Source organism: Oryza brachyantha, chromosome 11, assembly GCF_000231095.2.
Source record: "Oryza brachyantha chromosome 11, ObraRS2, whole genome shotgun sequence".
In the NCBI taxonomy this organism is placed as follows: Eukaryota; Viridiplantae; Streptophyta; class Magnoliopsida; order Poales; family Poaceae; genus Oryza; species Oryza brachyantha.
Genome location: NC_023173.2, coordinates 2,713,412 through 2,733,914, shown reverse-complemented (window position 1 = coordinate 2,733,914; position 20,503 = coordinate 2,713,412). Strand labels below are relative to the sequence as shown.

The following is a 20,503-nucleotide window of genomic DNA, read 5'->3' as shown; positions in this document are numbered from 1 at the left end:
CTATTCGAGAGAACTTTCTTTTACCTGCAGTTTTTTTTAAATGCTGCTTTTATCAGAAGTTGTCCCTAAACGTTTTATAGCTTCTGAGAATATATAATTACATTACATATTTTAAAAAAATGAGCTGGAGAAGCTAGGTTTAGAGTTTTTCTAATTCTCAAAAGCTGGCTATCAAATAGCTGTTTCTTAGAATCTAAAGTCTTTTTCCAAACAGACCCTAAAGCAGACTGTTCGTAAAGCTGCACATAAGCTGCAGAATCAGGAGATTGTTCCTAAAGCCGCACGGAAGCTGCAGAATCAAGAAGCAGGAACGTCAAAACATGTAGAGTTGTATGGGAGAAAAACAAATAGGGCCTCAAAACCGAACAGTAAACTAGGAGATTGTTCCTAAAGCTGCCATAGGCTGCAGAATCAAGCAGTAGCAACTTCAAAATATGTAGAGTTGGATGGGAGAAAAAAACAGCTAGGCCTCAAGAAAAAGAAATATGCTGGAAGATTAGACAGAAAAATAAACAGTTCTGGAGTTCATCATCCATACATCCATCATCTCTCTGCAACTACTTGAAATTTTAAGGACAAAATGTTCTGGAACTACAGATAACATGAGAAAAATGGATACGGATTATTCTTTTTTCTATAATGATACATAAGTGATGAACAATAAGACCCTTTCATATCTTTCTTTATCACATTTTATCTCCAACCGTACAAAGAATATCTGAAGAATGCTCATGAGAACAAGCTATGACCCAGAAATGCCAGCAACGTTTGAAGTTACAAGTGTGGTGTGTGGCTTGGCAAAATCAACTGTGGACATCTGTCCAGTTTCTTCATCATTCACAATGTACCATTTTGTCCACAACTTCGTATAGCTTGATCAACAGAAATGGTGCTATTTACCAGCCGAGAGCATCTTTTGAAGCTGAATCACCTGCTGCTGTTGCTCTACTGGCAACGAACTCAACTGCTCGGGTGTCAATTGCAGGACTTGCTGCAGAAGAGCCGACTCAACATCGGGTGTGAGCTGCAGCAGAGCGAGAAGAATTGTATTTTTCAGCACACGAAATTATAACAGTTCAGAAATTCTGTGCAACAACTCAATGCAATTTCACAAAAATGAAAACATCTGTTTATAACTTCAGATAAGTCACTTATCTAAAGACTCTCAACAATCCCTACTTAAAAACCATATTTTAAAGGATAAAAATAACAGGAAACCCTGCGGATGAAATTATAGGGAGTACCTGAGGCACTTCGTTCTCTGGCTGCTGGAAGCTAACAGCAGCAGAACTATAGCTCCCTGATGGTCCACCAGGGACCATTCCTTGGGATGGAGCAGGATAAACAGCTGGATTATTGTTTACAATTGCAGGTGTGGATGTTCCATCCTCCAATTTTCGCAACTTTGAAGGATGAGCAAACTCCGCCAGATGATTTGCTTGATCAGGAAACCTAATTTCCTTCTGTGGTATATCAGGTGCAGCAGGTACCTGTAATCGAGCCATATTGAGTTGGCTTATGCAGATAGTTAAATGAGAAGTGCATATTGTCTACAAAGCTTGTGCCTCAATAACTTGGGAGAATAAGTTAGTTCATCTAAGCATCGACAATGCCTAGTTAATTAACTTGTTGTAATGTGATGTTTAAGCATATAGGTTCCCAGAGGCTCTGCAGTGGTTTGTCTCTAATATTTGCACAACATCGACTACAAAATGCTCCTTTTGAAGCGAAGAAAAATACCTGAGGAAGATGTGGATGAGTCAATGGTAGTTGTTGTATACTCGCTGGCATAGCTGGTGGCCTAGGGTGATGTGGCATGAATGGGGGTTGAACCTGCGATATCAGGCTTCCTGAGGTAGCAAGCGGTGGAGGAGGAACACTGGAAGAAGCACTGAGGGGCTGACTTCCATGTGGGAATATCGTGACTGCTGGCTGAGATGAATGCTGATACTGAGAAAAATTATGCAGCTGTGCAGTTGGGTCCTGCAGGACATTTGGGTTTGGCAAGCTTGCCGACGGTCTTGGAATACTTGGTATCAAAGCATCTGGCTGTGCCAAGGAGTTAGAGGGTTGTTGGCTCTTTGCCATCTGCATCTGCAATTTGAACAAAACATCGGTTATCTGTATATTACAGAATCAAAGAATACAATGGATGCCACAAGCTCAGAATAAAATCAGACTATACCATCTGGGGCGTCATCATTCCAAGCATTATTTGTGCCTGCATTATAATAAGGGAGAAAAATGAAACCATTAGGTTTTAATCTCCAATTGTAGATTGAGAACTGAACAATGTATAGAGGAATTTTAAAACCAAGATACTTTATTGCATGTATATACTATGATATGTAACAACTAGTGAAAACTAACATCTTCCTCGATAATGGATCTCGACATTTTTGGAATCACGTATACATATAAGAAAAACTGTTCAATTAAATCAAATGAACCTATTTTCGGTGCTTTCCAGTTCCAGAAGAAAATACAACCATGAACCTTATAGAAATTCCAAGAAACAGAAACATCATATCCAAGAGAAGCACATGTGGTGGAGTCATGAGTGCATGACTCTACTCACCATGGTTCGAATGTGCTCACTATTACACAAATGCGGTTGCACTTCCTCCCTCCATTTGACTATGTATTAAGAGGCCACGCTAGCAGGTGTGTCCTTGAAGAAGGGAGGGGGGTAACAGCGTGTGTGCATGTGCATTTTCCATGTAATACAAAAAGAAAGGAAAACATCATATGCATTTGGACAATTTTTGTGATAAAACAATGACTAAGATTCTCCCAAAAATGTGAGTACACTGTATACAGGTGAAAGCATTGCCTAAAGGTAATTTTGGTTTTCAAAAAAATTAGTGAATTTGTATAGACTTCATGAGTAGGAAATATTCTAATGTAAAGGAGCGAATACAAAAATAATCTCGCGAAAAAGAATAAGCAGTTGATTAATTACAAAATCAACTGTAGCAAAATTTAACCTGAAATAGGGCCTTTGGCAGCTGTGGAATTCCTTGCAGCAGTTTGTTGGCAACTTCCTTATTTTGATTAGTTAAGGACTGTCATAAAAAATACATTAATAAAATGCTATTGCTACTGGGCCATTTCTAATATTTATGAAAGAACAGTGGTTAAGGATTAACCTTCAACTCAGACATGATTTCATACAACTGGTTCTTTGACATTCTGGCCAAATAATGAGTAAGAGGGTCATTTCCAAGCCCATACTGGACAGGTAAACCATTTTGAACATTTGCAGTTTGAGATCCTCCAAGAATACCAGCCATCACAGATGCAGCTTGAATAGCCGATGGAAGACCAACTGGCTGATGAAGACTTGTATCGCCTACAACAGAACTCCCAGCTAATTGTTTCTGAGCATCTGCAGATTCCATCAATAGATTGATGTTAGCATCCACAAACAAAAAATCAGAAGATTAGAAATTGTAAACTTGGGGGTGATAAAGAAAATGGTACCAACCAACACTGGATGCCATTCCAGGTCCTCCACGACCCTGCAAATACACAAACAGATCCAGCACAAGTCAATTGCTGTCTTTAGCAAAACCAAATAGATATCAGGAGTCCTATGAATCAATAATATTCATTATTGAAAGCATGCACTAACTACATTACCATATGAAGCTAGTTAATTTCTAATATACAAAGTTTATAGTGATATGCTGAAAGTTTTCTGCATATAGTGATATCATATCATGCAATATCACTTCATTATCTGCAGAATAAAAAACAGCTGGCATGTAGAATGTAAAATTTGTGCTATTTTTCAAGTCAGTCACACATCAATCAACTGTATCCAGCTGTGAGATTGTGATGCACATTTTTTTAGTGTGCCCACTAAAATTTGGCAACAGGGATCAGTACACTTATATCAGCATTAGTCATTGGTATGGGGTTAGATTCAAAGACTGGTGGCGATGGCATCTCAGAAGACTAAAAGAACACATTTGTGCCAATGCACTAGCAATCTGAGAGAATTGTAAACGCTTCTGCACATACATAAAGGTCTCATTTGGAACCTCCTGTTTCATGCGGGAATCGAACTATGTCTTGTAAAATTCCTGCATATCAAATGGGTCTAAAAATTCAACCGGATACATGATTTCAGCACTCAATTTACTAATAGTTTCATCCTTTTGTTCAACCATATCGCATAAGGTGAAACGACAGATGCATTACCAACAATGAATCTTTCCTATGGACTATTACTCTTTTGCTATTTGTTCACGTTTCAAGCGAAGCTCTTCCAATCATGATATATGATTTTGCTATGCCAACAGCCTTTGGCAGGTTACTTCCATAAAACAAAAGGAGATGCGACGACAGAGTTATTTTTGAAACTGCGATACCAAAGATAATGTGCCATAGAAGAAGAATAATTTCACAGGATAAATTGGCAGACATAGCAGGTGTGTGTATGTACAGCTGGAATGTTGTACATACATACACATGCTGCATGTGAAAAAACAGGCGACACAGGGTGGTTGGATAAGACGCTACTATTATCATTCATGGGAGCCAGCGCAATACAAGCTTTTATGTTAACATAGGACTCGCAAGTTGAGAAATTTGTTTCTTCCACGGTAAAAAACTGAGGATCTTCGACCTTTTCTCTGTTTCTGTCAGCATTCCTCCCATTTTCAGCAAAATCAACACGTAACTGACGGCCATTAATTTCATAACCCTGAAGGTTCCGGCGTGCACTTAGAGCAGTCTCCTCATCCTTGTACTCACAAAAGCCATAACCTTTTGGCTTCCCAGTTTCTTTATCAATAACCAATCTGCAAGCACCAAATGTTTAAGAGCTTATCAGTAGTCCAAGCTATCTTACTATGTGTTGCAAAACTAAAAACCACTTTCAGCTGCTAGAAACCTGTCATATTTCTATGTTCAGAGATCCTAGTAGCACCATGCAGTTGCGCCATTAAACTTAGTATCCTACACACGTCGGGCTAAATCAAATCCGTGTATTTGCAGAACCTATTTATCTTAACTATCATATAGACTAATGCCACACAAACAAATTTGGAGGTTTGTGCGGTTGAATTAAACCTGAAGGAGACCACAGGGCCGACTTCCTCGCAAATCTGCACGAGCTGTTCCTCCGTCGCATCATAAGGAATGTTCCCAACTGCAACCAGATTCAACAACCAACAAAACGTGTCGTCAATCGTAAGCTCGCGGGTAGTAAACCCTAGACCGAACCAATGGTCAGCAAGAGCGGCACAACTAAACACCGGAACCGAGCAAATGCGCTCCCTTGCGTCCCCAATCGCATCGACTACCCCCCAAACGAAGAACAAACAACCCCACGACGGATCGTAGCAGCGCAGCGAGCAGCATCAACCGAGCCAGCCCGAATCGGCGTGGGGGAAGGAGCCGCCTTTGCAAGCCACGAAACCCAACCCGAGAGCCCCACCACCCGGATCGAACCAGGCCGAAGACGGCGAGAGGGGGGCCGTACCGAAGACGCAGCGGTTCTGGGCGCCGGCGGGGGCGGCGGCCATGCTCCTCTCAGCAGAGGTCGCCGGCGGCAGGGCAGCGGCGGCGGCGGTGCCGGCGGGGCAGCATCGGCGGCCGGAGCTCGCGGGCGGGCGGGAGCGCGGCGGTGTGTTGGGGGCGCGGCGGCGGTGGAGTCGGCGTCGGCGGCGGCGACTTTCTCTTTTTCCTTTTTCCTTTTTTTTGGTGATTCCGGCGAGAGTGAGGAGCTGCGGAGTGGATATATTTGTGGTGGTCGTTTATAGGAGGGATTTAGATCGCCTCCAGTCACAGCTGCGACTGCATGACGATGGAGTTTTGCCCCTTCATTTGGATGATCGATGATTTAGCTTGAGCTGCGACTGCATAATTATCGTCTCTATCGCTGCATCCTCACTGATGTGAAGGAGAGAGAAAACTTATTACTTTACATAGAGTCAGCAAAACATCGACTCCTGACGAAAAAACGAGGAGACAACCCTAAAATCTATTTTATACGTGTTCTGACTCTAATTAGAGACACAGACCAAATGGAATATAAACGAGAAATTAATTAGTCTAGAGTCAGCTTGAGAGACTGTTCTTTGTACAAAAAGTTTTTTCTGCTAACGTGGCTTGAGATAGAGCCTAATAGACTTTACCATTGAACATGCCCTAATAGCATCCCTAGCAGTACATCCATCTTATCTTGTCTTAAAAATAGAGGATATAGAATAAAAATCAAGCTCTAGTAGAACATCCAACAAACTTCATATTTGGATGTTCTCTCTATTCTACAAAGAGATATATAGGATATCATATATGAATGATCTGCTGGAGTATAAAGAGATATGAAGAATATAATTGTTTTAGATGATCATCTAAATGAATATATGGATGATCAAATTTAGATAAGCTGCTGGAGACGCTCTAAAGTAAAGGTGTAAAAATTGATCCAGATGTAGTGTTTTTCTACGACGAAATAAATCGATTGTACCGTCAGATTTTATATTTAAGGATGAATGATTTACGTTCAGTGTGGCTGCAGCTAATCCGGATCCTTATAGCATCTCCAACCCCGTACCAAATAGGTTACCAATTTTTTTTGATCGGTGTTGAAAACGGACGTCCAACATAGCCTCAAGCTTGTTTCTAAAATAATCGTAGTCCCAATCATTGTCCAAAAATAACTCAAATCTGACGATCCAATCGGTGTTCCCAGTCTTACTTAGCGAGAAAAAAACGACGTACACCATGGGTGGTGACGTCGTACACCCGGGTGGCTGAATGAAAAAAATAGAAGAGAACAACGTGACCTTAACTAATTTGCTTAATTTGATCAACTAACTATATTTAGAACCTATTTTTTTTTCTTCTATTGGACTAGGGGTCATTTTTAGGTCCATTGTTTTTTAAAGATATCCAATACATAATTTTTAGGATTTAATTTTTAGTTCTCTATTGTTTCACTGGAGTTTCTTTACGCGAATTTGGTTCCCAATTAACCACTTAGTTTTAACCTCCGATATATTTCATTTACCATAGTTGAAATTTTTAGATGTATGTTTCATCCTCCATCTTGTCTAATTTTTTTGCCCGAATATATGAATCTAGGCATATTTTAGTAATAAACAAATAACAATGAATAATTAATAATTATGCAAATTTATTAAATAAGATGATATATCAAGCATATATTTAAAAATCAATGTGTCGAATAAAAGAAAATTTAACTTAGTATATTACAGAGTATAAGCCACATTGATTTCATAAGTTTGACTAAATTTATAGAGTAGGTACTAATATTAGAACACTAAATAGTTTCATCGAATACATCATTAAATATATTTTGTAGTATATTTGTTTGGTGCCAGAAATATTGTTATGGTTTTTATAAGTTGGGTTAAGCTTTAAAACGACTTAGAATGGACCAAAGTAACTTATTAAGGTGAAATGGAGAGAGTGTGATTCTTTTTTATTTACCCAGCGTTCGAACTTGGGTTGAATAAATTTATAGTTATATATAATATATGCTCTTTATACTTATTGCTGTTTAGGACGAACAAAACTTTCTCCAATATATATATGTTTTGTCCTTGCCGTTTCTAATTATATATTTATGAAAAAAATATTCTGAAAATATACTACCTACACTCATTAATATTGAGTCCACGCAGCATGGATGGTAGCTGTGTGACGTCAAGTACTAATGATCGGAGAGAGCAGCTTCAATTGGTAATAAATCCAGGATTACCTGTATTTTGTTTTCGTCCATACATGTTGATTTCACTTTCATGAATAGGCTTCCATCGATATGCAAAACCAGTACAACTGACATTAACGCTGCAGTAAATTTTGCATCCAATTGAGCTCAGGACTTTCGTTTGCAACTGATTGCAGCGTCTCAAACACCATGCTAATACTTTACTTCTACACACTTTGCATTTGGTTCATTAAAAAAATATTGGACATAAAAGTTACGCTCTCCACCGTAAGAGGCTCAAAACTGAATAACAAATATTGAGGACACATATTTTTGTCCTAAATTTAGTATCCTAGAGAGCTAATTTTAAACATACATAAATATTAGAAACAGAATTATAGAAACTTATTGGAGATATGCTTTATAGCCTAATTTTCTAAAATTCAGTTTTAGAAATCAACGTGAGACACCTACTGAGGCTCTCATATAGTAACTGGCAATAATGCCGCCAATGCCTTGCTGCCAACCCAAATCATTAATCAACCCAAATCTCCCTCTTCGTGCCTCTTCTTAACAAGTAGTAGTAAATTTTACAACTCAATCGAATCCATTCTTAGCACCTGATCAGCGAGGTGTTCCTTTGTCTAAACACATGTTGGCATGTTGCACCTTGCAATACTAGGCTGAAAAACGGTGCATAAACCTATTGAAATATCGTAAATGACCATCCAAATGACATGGCACACATATAGTCAACCTGTAATATTCACCTAGACACAATATCTGAATCTGTACAGGATGGATTTCCTATGTTGTTTTTTCTTTCTTTTGCCACATCTCTATCTATGGAGGTATGAACAAAGCACTCACCCATCGCTTGGGAGGCATGCAGCTTCCCCAACGAGTCATGCGAAATCCCATCGATCACATGAATTTCATAGCTGACTGTTGCTTGAAGCTAGAGCCGAAGAAGCTTGCCTCACTTGTCTTCTCATTCGGAGAAGCAGTATCAATCAGGATGCTGTTGGTCGTTGTTGCTTTCACTGTCAATGGGCCTCGGCCAGATGGTGATTCGGCCCTCGCGGCATATGGCAAGGATTGATTCGCTGGTGAATTCCAGAGCAGACAGCGGATCTGCACCTACTGGTTGTGTGGCAAGGGGTAAGAGCTTTGGTACTTCTTGCATCCGTGGAGAAGGGCGGAGAACGCGTGCTGGTGGGCATGTGCTGTCCCAGTCTGTAGAAGGGCTTCTTCCACTGCTAGATGTTGGTGAGCAGCTGGAACTAGATGTTAGTGGAGCTCTAAGCTCATCCATTGCTACATCCCACAGAAGCAATCGGGCGTCCTGAGTGCATGCAAAAAGGGAAAGATGTAGTATTAGTGCCAGAATTACCCATGTAGGGAAAACGCATTGGAAAAGGGGTAATGCTGAATCACTGTTTTTTTTTTTTTTGGGTGGGAGTGGTGGTGCCTGGTGGTGGTGGTGGGGGCCGGGGGGGGGGGGGGGGGGCTGCATGAGCACGATAAGAGTATGAGGCATACATCATGTTGGCCCATGAATAATTCACTCGGTGAGAAAAGAAGTGAACTGTTTTACAGCATGGACAGTGTCTCATAAGGAAACCAACAAGCAACCAATAGAAAATCAGATATTGCTAGAATTTTGAATTATTACAGAAATCATAATTTTAGGAAAAGGTAAATATTTTCCTCGTAATGATCAAATAGTTGTTAAGCAAACCATAACAGTTTCAATTGTGAATTTGCGACTCTGAATTTATAACCTTTTTGTTTTATATAAGATTCTCAGTACCTGACCAACAGAAGCGAAGCGATATATTGTATTTTCCATTGTTTCATTCGTATTTTCTTCTGTTTCAGCCGAATTCGGTGGGGACCAGTACGAATCAAATGCAACTGCGCTAACCTGCGATCAGCAAAGAAAATTACCACACAATTTAGTTTTAATTGAAAGCATCAACATGCAGCTAAGAAAAAGGACAAATGTAATGATAATATTACCCAAGACTTATGCCCCTCTCCCCATGCAACCATCTTTCTGTCATCCATGCTCCACACTTGCACAAGATCATCTTCGCCACCTGATAATAGGTATTTACCATCTATGCTGAAATTCGAGAGCATAATCAAATATCAACTTCCAGGTTCTATAGAGAAAATCACTAAAGGTATGATGATGATGGTAGCATGCATAAACTAGCCCATTCACCAAAAGCTCAGATGATGGCAGGAAAATTTTGCATATATATACAGCTAGCATATGAAGGCTCTTGACAAACTCTATATTCCACACTAATATATCTTATGAGTTATATACAACATGCAAAGATATAGTTGAAACACTTCAACAAAAGACTGAAAGTGTTTATGTGATTGACAGATTACCAACAGTCTACAAGATGAACTGATTTAAGTGTGAAGAAATATATATATAAACTATTATATCATGTTTTCACAAATGTCAGACTTGAACGTTCGACGAAGTATTTGATTTCTGGACTCGAAATACGCGAGACAAAAAAGGTCTTATGTCAGTGCAACAGTATATGCATTGGCATTACCTCCAAGAGCAACAAAACAGAGACCCAAAATAACTTTTGCCACCAAATATTAGTTGCTCTTTTGCAAAGTCAAATACTCGTAAGTAACCTGGATACGATTGAGCAACATTAGTACAATGTGTACTATGAACACTCAGAAACCTTCACTGTGCTAAAAATCTTGATTCATGGTTTTTTGAACAGAAATTACCATCTCGTCCAACGGTTGCCAAATAAGCCCCATCTGGTGAAAAGGAAATGGCGTTGATTGCACCTTGGCATATGTGCCATCTTGCAACTGGATTGCTCTGAAGTGCAATTGTAAATCACCGAATCAATAATAACAGCACTAGTTTCAAAACTTCATATTCAAGAATGTCTCATAAACCTTCCTTGAATTTGTGTCATAAAATTGGATTAATATTTTGAGGTATTTTTGTAAAAAAATATTTTCAAACCAACACCATAAATACTTCCAGGTTGATAGATGCTGCCCCCATTCCCCCTTTCATGCCCAACACACACTAATCACACAAAAAAAGGTGCACTTGATTCCATCACATTGTCTCACTGAAGGCCTTGGGACACCATTGTCTTAAAATGCAAATAAGAGTGCCAAAATAATTGATACTCATGTCAGAACCAGAGCATGAATTGAAACTAGTATACTATCTTACAGGCCTAAATGTTATAAATAGTGTAGCCCAAAAACTATTTCACAAGCAGCCATGTTATGCGGGTAGGTATTATTGTGTTGAACTCAATTGTGGATTTCATCTGAAACAAGGTTTGCCTGATGAACAAAAGATTAAAAAAAAACAAGTCCAGGTATTTCACTTGTCACCTCATATGAACCATCTCATTCTCATTTGACATTGACAACTCAATAAAGCGAACTTTTCAATAAAATACATGGGAGTGTCAATAGACATATTTTCACTAAAATATATAGACACTTAAGATACCTTACTAGACTTTGCATGTGAAATCATTATCTCACTTCGATCCTCTACAGTTGGAAATGTCCAATCAGTATTTACATCCTTGGACTGGACATGTAAAAGAAAATTAATCAGCTCAAATTATACTTAAGTAATTATGATACTTAGCAATAAAATTCTACAAGAAGTTTGTAGCTTCTAGATTGGGGCTTACTTTGTCATACACATACAAATTTCCATCAGCATCGCTGACAACAAAAAGTCCTTTATGCCCAGGTACCCATGCAACACCAGTACACCGGCTGCAATAATGATTATCCAAAATCAAACATAGAACTGTGGTTTAACAGCAAAATACAAAGGTATGAATCCATAGACACCACACCATTATCAGTATTCATTTTTGTGCTTAAGTTGCACTGTTGCAAGCACAAAAAAGCTATGGAATTCAATTGAGCTTCAACTGTCTCTATGTAACAAGGACATTCATAGCTCATATATAGCTGATACTGACAAAAGTTATGCACATTGCTTGGACATACGCATGCTTTCATTGTTCAATTTTGTGTGATATTCCTTATTCAACTTTTCTGTGATCACGTTGTAACTTATAAAAACAAAATGCGGTTCAGGAATCAAATAATGCCTTATTGTATTGTGTTAAACATTTTTTCTAGGCACTGCTATGCATGGTTGAAATTTCAGCTGGCAGTTGATGGTGTATTATCATCTTGTCCTCTTGGGACAACACAGAACTAGCCAACAATGCTATATCTTGGAATATTTTAGTTGATAAAACATTAACGTTTATCTGTATCATACCTATGGGATATTACTAAAAAGTTGTATGTATTGGATTTTCGACAATTACCATTGCAACTTTCTGACTATTTTACTAGGAATACATTTAGTCAATTCTGATCAAATTCACCAAGCTTACCATGACAAGGATCGATCTAATTCTGACTCAAATTCACCAAGCTGACATAACAGTGAACGGAATTTCATTCTCACGTAAATAATGGAAAGAATACATGCCTGTTTGTAATTCCTTCTTTATACTTATTATTGATGAAGTGTTGAGGCTCAATGGGCTCATGGCCAGGATCCTTCAACTGCTGCCGCAATGACATTGAACAGACTGCACAAATGAGAAAAAACCACCTTATTGATAACATGATTCAACAATAAGAATAAAAAAATTCCAAAATCTGAGAAAACTTAACAGACCATCTCCTGACGACAACCCAACGATTAGGTCATGTCCATCCTTGGCCTCCGAGTCAAATGCATGACAAAGTGGCCCCGAATTGCTGAAGCGAATGTACTTGATCGGACGCTGATTGGATTAATAATTCGACCAAACAACTAAGACGCTGCATATTTGCAAGTAACTTCCATCATATTGAACAACAAGGGAGTGATAGGAAACACACATACATTAACATTCGAGTTGAAATCACTGATGAACAGTTTGTGTGCAATACTGTAGATGATGTAGGTACCCTTGCCATCGTAATTCCCCACAGCTTGCGGTCGACCAGGACGGCTGCTCCCTGAGCCAGACTGGCCGCTGGCACCATTGCTCCCCACAAAGCTAAGTGGACGGCTCCCGTTCCCAGCACCGAGCAACCGAGCGGCTACAGAGCGTATCCCACTGGCAAAGCTTGCCGTTGAAGGTGCGAGCCGTGTGGCCGGCTTCTCCTCCAGATATGCCACCGTCATCTGCATGCCACCACCAAAACAAATTAATCCAAACTATAGCATATAGCATTGGCGCATTGGTCTGGCCACTAGGATTAATACAAATACGCACAATTAGCCAAATCGGTGAAGTTGATCATGGGAAAAACTAACAATCCTCAACTAGAGTCGTCTTAATACATTGCGAGAGTCCTCAACTAGAGGCTAGAGCCCCCATCACCAACCTTCCATGGTTCGTTGCAACTGGAGGTTTCATAGATGATGACTCACAATCCAATCTATACGCACTAAAATAGCAAAACAATCTCCTAAAATTGCTTTGCAGATAAACCTACAAAATCGACAGAAAACTGGATGCATTGGAGAGAAAACAGACTCGGATCATGCTGCATTTCCCACACATTACCCACAGCATGTGATGCTAGAACAAAACAAATAAAAAAAAACCCAGATCAATCTAAGCCCTACTCAAAGTCTCACACCACGCGGCGGGAAGACGAAGGGATACATTAAATCTTCGAGCCGAGGGGAGGAAGGGAAGTGTGGCGCAGTCGCCCGAGGGTGAAGAGACGAGGAAAACGGATGAGGATACCAAGCCGCCGCCGTCGCGAGGAAACGGAGATGGCGAAGAAGGCGGCGAGGCGAGGCGAGCGAGCGATGGACGCGCGAGACGACGAGAAGCTTTCGAGTTTTTTTTTTTTTTGGAGTCGTTGTTATAGCGCAAGCGGAATCTGCCTAGGATCATTCTCCGCCGTCCGATTGTTTGACTTCCGGTCAAAGCTACGCACCGACGGCCCGGATCGAGGGAGAGGCTATCCCGCTGGCAGTGGGCCCCATTTGCCAGTAGTACTGGCCCGAATCGACCCTTTCTTTCTTCTCGGGGACGCTCGTGCTCGTTGCTCTCTCTCTTCCTCAGATCTGCGCGAGCGCGAGAACCACCACCAATCTTCCCCATCTCCGGCGATCGCCGGAGTGCGGCTGCGGCGGCGGCGGCGTCCGGGCGGAAATGGACCTTCTCGTGGCGCAGATCACGACCGACCTGCGCTCCTCGGATGCGCTGCGGCAGTCGTCCGCGCTGCTGCAGGCGCTGCAGCAGTGCGCGGCCGGGCGCGATGTGTCCGCGCTGGCGCGCACCGTCGCCACCGAGATCCTGGCGGCGCCGTCGTCGGCGGTGTGCAAGCGACTCGCGCTCGACCTCCTCCGCGCGCTGCCCCTGCCCCCCGACCTCCTCGACCCGCTGCTGCTCTCCTCCCTCGGCTCGGATCTCTCCTTTCCCGACCCGGACGTCGCCGCCTCCTCCATCGCCTCCTTCCCCTCGCTCCCCTCCCACCTACTCCCCACCCTCCTCTCCTCGGCGCACGCCGACATCTCCGCCGCGCTCTCCTCGCCCGCCGTGTCGCTCCGCCTCGCGGCGGTCACATCCCTCTCCTCGCTCCTCCCGCGGGATGACCTCGCGCTCATGTGCTCCTCCAACCCCTCGCTCATGGCGCACGCCACCACGTGGTGGGGCCGCCTGGGCGAGCTCGCGCTGGACTCCGCCGACGCCGTGGCCGCCGCGGCCTTTGAGGCGCTGGCTCGGCTCTTCCAGGAGCTGGATGCCCGCCGCATGAGCCGGCTTGCCGGGGACAAGCTTGTCGACGGAGAGGGGGCACTAGCGGTGCGTGCTCAGTGGGCGGCCGATGCCACCAATTTCATCTGGTCCAGGCGCAACATGCTCATTGCCCGCTCCATGGTGATGCCTGTAGAGAGATTCAGGGTCACCGTGTACCCTCTTGTGCACGCAGCGAAAATGGTTGCTTCTGGCGCGGTGAACACGCTGCGCAAGATTGCCAAGCCGGGGGACACTACAGTAGCTGACAGTGTTGAGTCGAGCGCGGAGAAGTTGGTTGGGGTGTCGGATATTGTCTCACACTTGCTGCCATTCCTTAGCTCTCTGGATCCGCCACTTGTGTTTGAGGTGGGGATCAATATGCTGGCACTTGCCGATGTGCCCGGAGGTAAGCCAGAGTGGGCTTCAGCTGCCACCATTGCAATTCTTACACTATGGGACCGGCAAGAGTTTTCATCAATGAGGGAGACGATTGTCAGGGCTGTTGTGACCAATCTGCATTTGTTGGATCTTGGAATGCAGGTGCTGAATCAATCGCCTTAGATCATTTTCCTTTAGAATAGCCAATTTGATGATTATTTTTTTAGTTATTTTCCGTTATATATTCACTAATTGGTTTTTTAACCCAAAACCAACCTTATGATTAAGGATCCTTGGAGTTGATACCTTGGCTCTTAGTTCTTATATCATTCAATGGTAGTTACTAGGGATCTATACTCGAATTTTCTAATGTTGAAAACTTGAAATCCAGGTTGATCACTTGCCATTGTCTGATCTATGCTGAACAACATTGAATTTTCATATATATATATATATATATATATATAGTTGTTAATTAGTTCTATCAGTTTCCTCCCTTCTGTGCATGCCTTCTGAAGAATATGAGAGTGCTAATGTTAATTTATTTGATGATCGATTTACAAAAGCATGTTTATGACACAGGTGTCTCTGTTCAAAAGACTTCTTCAGATGGTGAGAAACTTGAGAGCAGAATCAGATCGTATGCATGCATTGGCATGTATTTGTCGAACCGCTCTTTGTGTTGATCTTTTTGCAAAGGAGAGTGTACGAAGAGGTCAGAAGCCTGTTCCAGGAACAGATGTGATCTCTCTTTTCGAGGATGTAAGGGTGAAGGATGATCTAAACAGCATTACAAGCAAAAACTTGTTCAGGGAAGAGCTGGTCGCCTCCCTGGTTGAAAGTTGTTTCCAGCTATCTCTTCCACTGCCTGAGCAGAATAATTCTGGTACAGAGAGCAGAGTTATAGGTGCATTAGCCTATGGAACTGGTTATGGTGCATTGAATTGGACAGAACCTGCTTTGGATGTGGTAGAAGTTTGCAGGCCCTGTGTTCTCTGGGACTGTGATGGGCGTACCTATGCAATTGATTGCTATCTGAAATTACTTGTTCGGCTTTGCCATATATATGATACTAGGGGTGGTGTAAAGACAATTAAAGCTGGTGCATCCCAAGATCAGATTCTAAATGAGACAAGACTTAGAAATTTGCAGCTGCAGCTCATCAGGGATCTTCGTGAGGTCATGGCCCTTATTTTCTTATCTTAAATGTTTAAATATGAACACAATAGCATATTATATTTTGCATAATACCACATAGTTCTGAACTAGTCTATTCTTCATTCATTGAAATGACATTATATCTATTATATATTCTTTTCCATGGGGAAATCTAAGAGATGTTTAACTTGTTCATCTATCCCTGTAAAAACTTATGCATTAAAATCAACATTTGCTATAAGTTAGTCTTGTATCTTATCTAGAAAGATCAGAAATGTATCTGTTTGTATCAATGCTTTACCTGCAATTAGGTTTGGCTATATGTGTTCTTGCTGTGTGTTATTTTGCACTGAATTATAAAATACACTCTTCAAGATGGAACTGGTCAATAAAAGAACAACAGTGATGAAATTTCTTCCATTTGCTTCTAAATGCTTTAAAAGTACAGGTTGGCCTGTCAAGTTATTAAATCTTAGTTTCTTTTTCAGGTCCATACCCCAAGAATATCATCACGGTTGATATGGGCAATTTCTGAGCACTTCGATCTTGAAGGTCTGGATCCTCTTTTGGCTGATGACCCAGAGGATCCGCTAAATATTATCATATCTAATATGCACAAGATTTTGTTCAATACCGATTCCTCTACCACCACATCAAATAGGATTCAAGATGTGCAGTCTGTCCTCATATGTGCTCAACGTCTGGGAACAAGAAATGCAAGAGCAGGCCAGCTCCTCAGTAAAGAATTGGAAGAATTTAGGGCAAGTACTTCAGCTGATTCTGTCACCAAACATCAGTCACGCTATGTCATGCAAATAATAAAATATGTAACAAACCATCCAGATAACAGGTGAGTTTGTTTCCCAAAGAAATACCTCTATTAGAACAAGCATTATGAAATAAATATATTAACTGTCCACCTTTCTGATATGTCATTCAGGTGGGTTGGTGTAGGTGATGCTACAGGAGATTACCCATTTAGCCACCACAAGCTCACTGTCCAGTTCTCAGAAGCATCTGCTGCTCAAGACAGGAAATTGGAGGGATTAGTTCATAAAGCTATTCTGGAGCTTTGGAGGCCCAGTCCCACGCAGTTAACTCTCCTACAAACAAAGGGGATTGGTGCTTTACATAAAGAGCTCCCAAAAGCATATACTTTGACTGGCAGCAGTGATCCATGCTACATTGAAGCATATCATTTAGCAGATCCAACTGATGGCAGAATCACTCTACATCTAAAGGTAAGGCCTGATCGACACATCTTTTCTCTGTTTTTGAATTTGACTTTTATGTCATGGTTACTGTTAAGTGGTGGTTAGTTCTGTGGTAATTTGTAAACTTAAATAAACTAATATTTTACTCCATCATGGAAATAATTTTGTAAATTTGCTTGTGGTTTCCTGCCAACACTATAATTGTCCTTTTATTATCCAAGGTATGGACTGGAGTTCTTATGTTAGTAGACATACTACTGGAAGTCTATGCCAATATATTTTAATTTATGGGGACATGTTAGAACACTTCAGGGTCATCTGGTAAATTGGTTTGAAGTTTTTTAGAATAACTGCATGTATTGCTTGCTCTAAAATCTATTATTGATTGTTTGAATATTATTTATCTTTTGACTAATTTTTGTTGTTGCAGATCTTAAATTTGACTGAGATGGAGCTCAACAGGGTTGATATCCGAGTTGGACTCTCTGGAGCACTGTATTACATGGATGGATTTTCCCGCACTGTTCGACACCTACGTAATCTTGTTTCCCAGGTGCTTCAATGAAATATGGATCCAAATGTGTCTATTTCTGTTCTTTCTGTAAACTTGGAGGTTCAGCACATTAATAATTTAAAATATTAGTAGTATAATAGTATTGGCAAGACTTCGGCATCAGCGAGAATTGGAGCAAACAAAATCTAGGATTATAACTTGCTTAATTAAATGCTTTGACTATGGTTCAACGTGATATTTACTCTCCTTAGCTACTAAGCTTTTCAGTTTTGTATTGACCAGAATCTGAATACCAAGGTCATCAAATACTGCCATATCTCAGCCAGTTGATTGTTCAGTATTCTGTAGTGCACATTGGGCAGAAAAATCAGCTTAACATGGGACTACAAATATACCATTATGCTGCTGTTAAAATTAAGTTATTTAATACCTTCCCTTTATCACCATATTGCCGTCTTAGAATCTAATGTGTGAAATAACCAGAAAATGCACTAAAAATGCTCCAGTGTTTGTTAGCTTTTCTATAGCACTTAGTCTTTTTTTTATGTACTTTTGGATGTAACAGACTACTGGTTAAACCATATCTTCTGGTTTTGGGGCTATAACATCAAAATCGTTTTGGTGTCAGCATATAGGGTCATATTTCCTAGTACTAGTAAATACATGAACCAGCAACATAAAAACCCGATCTGGCCTTGACGGTTAGGACCTTTAGGTTATATACCTTGTTCCAGCCTTCCAGGATAGGCCAACAAGATACAAACATACAATAAATTGGCAGACTAAAAGAGTGATGGTAAAACTAATTTTATTGTTGGATAAGCACTATTTTGCTGGTGTTAACAATTCAAATTATATTTTGTGTTAAATTCCTTTTGAATTTTTGCAGGATCCAGTCCAGAGTAGTGTAACTGTTGGAGTTTCACATTTTGAGAGATGCTCCCTCTGGGTTCAAGTCTTGTACTATCCGTTTGATGGAAGTGGAGGACCTGCTGACTATGAAGGAGATTATGAAGAGAGCTCACAAATGACGAGGCAAAAGCGCTCATTTCGGCCAGAGCTTGGGGAGCCGGTTGTTTTGCGCTGCCAGCCATACAAGATCCCTCTAGCTGAACTTCTCTTGCCATATGAATGCTCTCCAGTTGAGTATTTCCGGTTATGGCCAAGTTTGCCAGCCATGGTGGAGTGCACTGGCACATACACATATGAAGGTAGTGGTTTCAAGGCCACTGCTGCTCAGCAGTATGATAGCTCTCCTTTCCTCAGTGGATTGAAGTCAATTTATTCAAAGCCTTTCCATCAAGTATGCTCTCATTTCATCAGAACAGTAGCTGGGTTCCAGGTAAGCATTCCTTAATCTGTATCAACTAAATGGTGTTACACCGCTGCCTTGGTTCTTTTTTGTATACAGCACTACCATGATTCTTGGTCCATAACAAATGAATCTTCTACAGTTATGCTATGCCGCGAAGACTTGGTTTGGTGGATTTGTGGGCATGATGATCTTTGGCGCAAGTGAGGTCAGTCGGAACGTTGATCTGGGCGATGAAACAACCACAATGATTTGCAAATTCGTAGTGCGTGCATCTGATGAATCCATCACAAGAGAGATCGAATCAGATCTCCAGGGTTGGCTGGATGATATCACTGATGGCGCTGTGGAATACATGCCCGAGGATGAGGTGAAGAGCGCAGCCGCTGAGCGGCTGAAGGTTTCAATGGAGAGAATAGCGCTGCTCAAGGCAGCCAAGCCAAAGGTGCCGCCTGCGAAAACAAAGGAAGAAGAGGAAGAGGAGAAGAAGCAAAACGAGGACTTGGATGAATTCGGTAACCCCAAGGGACCCTCTACGCTTTCAAAGCTCACTGCTGAGGAAGCTGAGCACCGTGCGCTCCAGGCAGCCGTGCTGCAGGAGTGGCATCAGCTGTGCAAAGAGAAAGCCATGAAAGCACAGTGAGGTTGAGTTTCTTCATGCGGCACATGTACAATTTTGTATCTGTTTTCTGGCCCCCATTTTGTATATGTATTACATTTGTTTGTCCCTTTTATCCTCATCATTTTGTGTATGTATTATCGGTGTTATCCTGCTGATTTCGCTCATTGGTGTACTTGAAGAACCTAACTTAGTGGTGATGATGCATTAATTGAACAAAGAGTACTATGATATATATCTTGCCAGCACGCTCTTTTATTTCTCTTGCCATTTTGCGGTGCAGAAACAATTGAAAAATGATTAGACAATAAATAAAATTGTATTCTTACCTCAACTGTTGGTTTCAATTGAGATCTTATCCCTAATTGTGCTCTCTTTGTTACTGTAGTTTGTGTTTGTCTCCGTTCCATTAAGACGACGGTGTGAAGAATATGTACTTGTAGATTTGCTCCTTTTTTTCAGGACCATGTGATTTTGCCTCTGTTTTTTTTTCTGATCATATTTTGCCTCTGTTTTGACATTAAGCATTTTGGTAAGAATTTTGCCTTTAGTTTAACATAAATTTTCACATATATTTAGTTAAAAATGAGGGTAAAGTACAAGTCTGGCATAAATTTTGCTCATATTTTGACACTGAATCTTTATATAGTTAAGTCATATTAATATTAATAGAATAGGGGCCAAAATAGAATTAAGCACCCATGATAAGTATGAAACCGACGACCACGTCTTTTTATTTATACTTATGCTTTAAGCTAAAATTTAAATTTTTAATCTTAAATTGATTTTGGGATTTTTTTTCACCAAAGTTTATTTTTCAGCAT

At 40.9% G+C, this 20,503-nt stretch overlaps 3 protein-coding genes across 3 annotated transcripts; 1 reads left to right on the top strand and 2 right to left on the bottom strand.

Annotated features, from left to right (window-relative positions):
- Positions 1–435: 435 nt before the first annotated feature.
- Positions 436–5,583, bottom strand: LOC102721492 (cleavage stimulating factor 64). The gene is made up of 10 exons (XM_006663191.3): positions 5,492–5,583; positions 5,080–5,158; positions 4,634–4,808; positions 3,488–3,521; positions 3,150–3,388; positions 2,988–3,065; positions 2,186–2,221; positions 1,741–2,094; positions 1,245–1,490; positions 436–1,024 (listed from the first exon to the last, which is right to left on the bottom strand). The coding sequence occupies exons 1-10, from the start codon at positions 5,532–5,534 to the stop codon at positions 893–895; spliced, it is 1,416 nt and encodes a 471-aa protein (XP_006663254.1). The 5' UTR covers positions 5,535–5,583; the 3' UTR covers positions 436–892.
- A 2,652-nt stretch (positions 5,584–8,235) lies between these two features.
- On the bottom strand, positions 8,236–12,914 carry LOC102721209 (probable catabolite repression protein creC). Its single transcript, XM_015842523.1, has 10 exons — positions 12,630–12,914; positions 12,420–12,528; positions 12,228–12,330; positions 11,404–11,491; positions 11,214–11,297; positions 10,460–10,556; positions 10,270–10,357; positions 9,710–9,815; positions 9,501–9,614; positions 8,236–9,032 (listed from the first exon to the last, which is right to left on the bottom strand). Exons 1-10 carry the CDS (start codon positions 12,912–12,914, stop codon positions 8,697–8,699), a joined length of 1,410 nt encoding a protein of 469 aa, XP_015698009.1. The 3' UTR covers positions 8,236–8,696.
- Positions 12,915–13,824: 910 nt separating this feature from the next.
- LOC102720922 (protein TPLATE) lies at positions 13,825–19,912 on the top strand. Its single transcript, XM_006663190.3, has 7 exons — positions 13,825–15,024; positions 15,445–16,041; positions 16,509–16,870; positions 16,961–17,261; positions 17,665–17,787; positions 18,638–19,090; positions 19,203–19,912. The coding sequence occupies exons 1-7, from the start codon at positions 13,900–13,902 to the stop codon at positions 19,701–19,703; spliced, it is 3,462 nt and encodes a 1,153-aa protein (XP_006663253.3). The 5' UTR covers positions 13,825–13,899; the 3' UTR covers positions 19,704–19,912.
- Positions 19,913–20,503: the final 591 nt, after the last annotated feature.

Excerpts from the sequence above, each read along its gene's own strand:
- LOC102721492 (XM_006663191.3), bottom strand. The coding sequence starts at position 5,534 with ATGGCCGCCGCCCCCGCCGGCGCCCAGAACCGCTGCGTCTTCG. Across the intron at positions 2,095-2,185 it reads GAATGATGACGCCCCAGATG|ATGCAGATGGCAAAGAGCCA; the intron begins GTATAGTCTGAT and ends TTCAAATTGCAG. Across the intron at positions 1,491-1,740 it reads CTCATCCACATCTTCCTCAG|GTACCTGCTGCACCTGATAT; the intron begins GTATTTTTCTTC and ends GCTCGATTACAG.
- LOC102721209 (XM_015842523.1), bottom strand. The coding sequence starts at position 12,914 with ATGACGGTGGCATATCTGGAGGAGAAGCCGGCCACACGGCTCGCACCT. Across the intron at positions 12,529-12,629 it reads ATTTCAACTCGAATGTTAAT|CGTCCGATCAAGTACATTCG; the intron begins GTATGTGTGTTT and ends TAATCCAATCAG. Across the intron at positions 11,492-12,227 it reads AAAGAAGGAATTACAAACAG|CCGGTGTACTGGTGTTGCAT; the intron begins GCATGTATTCTT and ends TCATTATTGCAG.
- LOC102720922 (XM_006663190.3), top strand. The coding sequence starts at position 13,900 with ATGGACCTTCTCGTGGCGCAGATCACGACCGACCTGCGCTCCTCGGAT. Across the intron at positions 15,025-15,444 it reads TGTTGGATCTTGGAATGCAG|GTGTCTCTGTTCAAAAGACT; the intron begins GTGCTGAATCAA and ends TTTATGACACAG. Across the intron at positions 16,871-16,960 it reads ACAAACCATCCAGATAACAG|GTGGGTTGGTGTAGGTGATG; the intron begins GTGAGTTTGTTT and ends TATGTCATTCAG.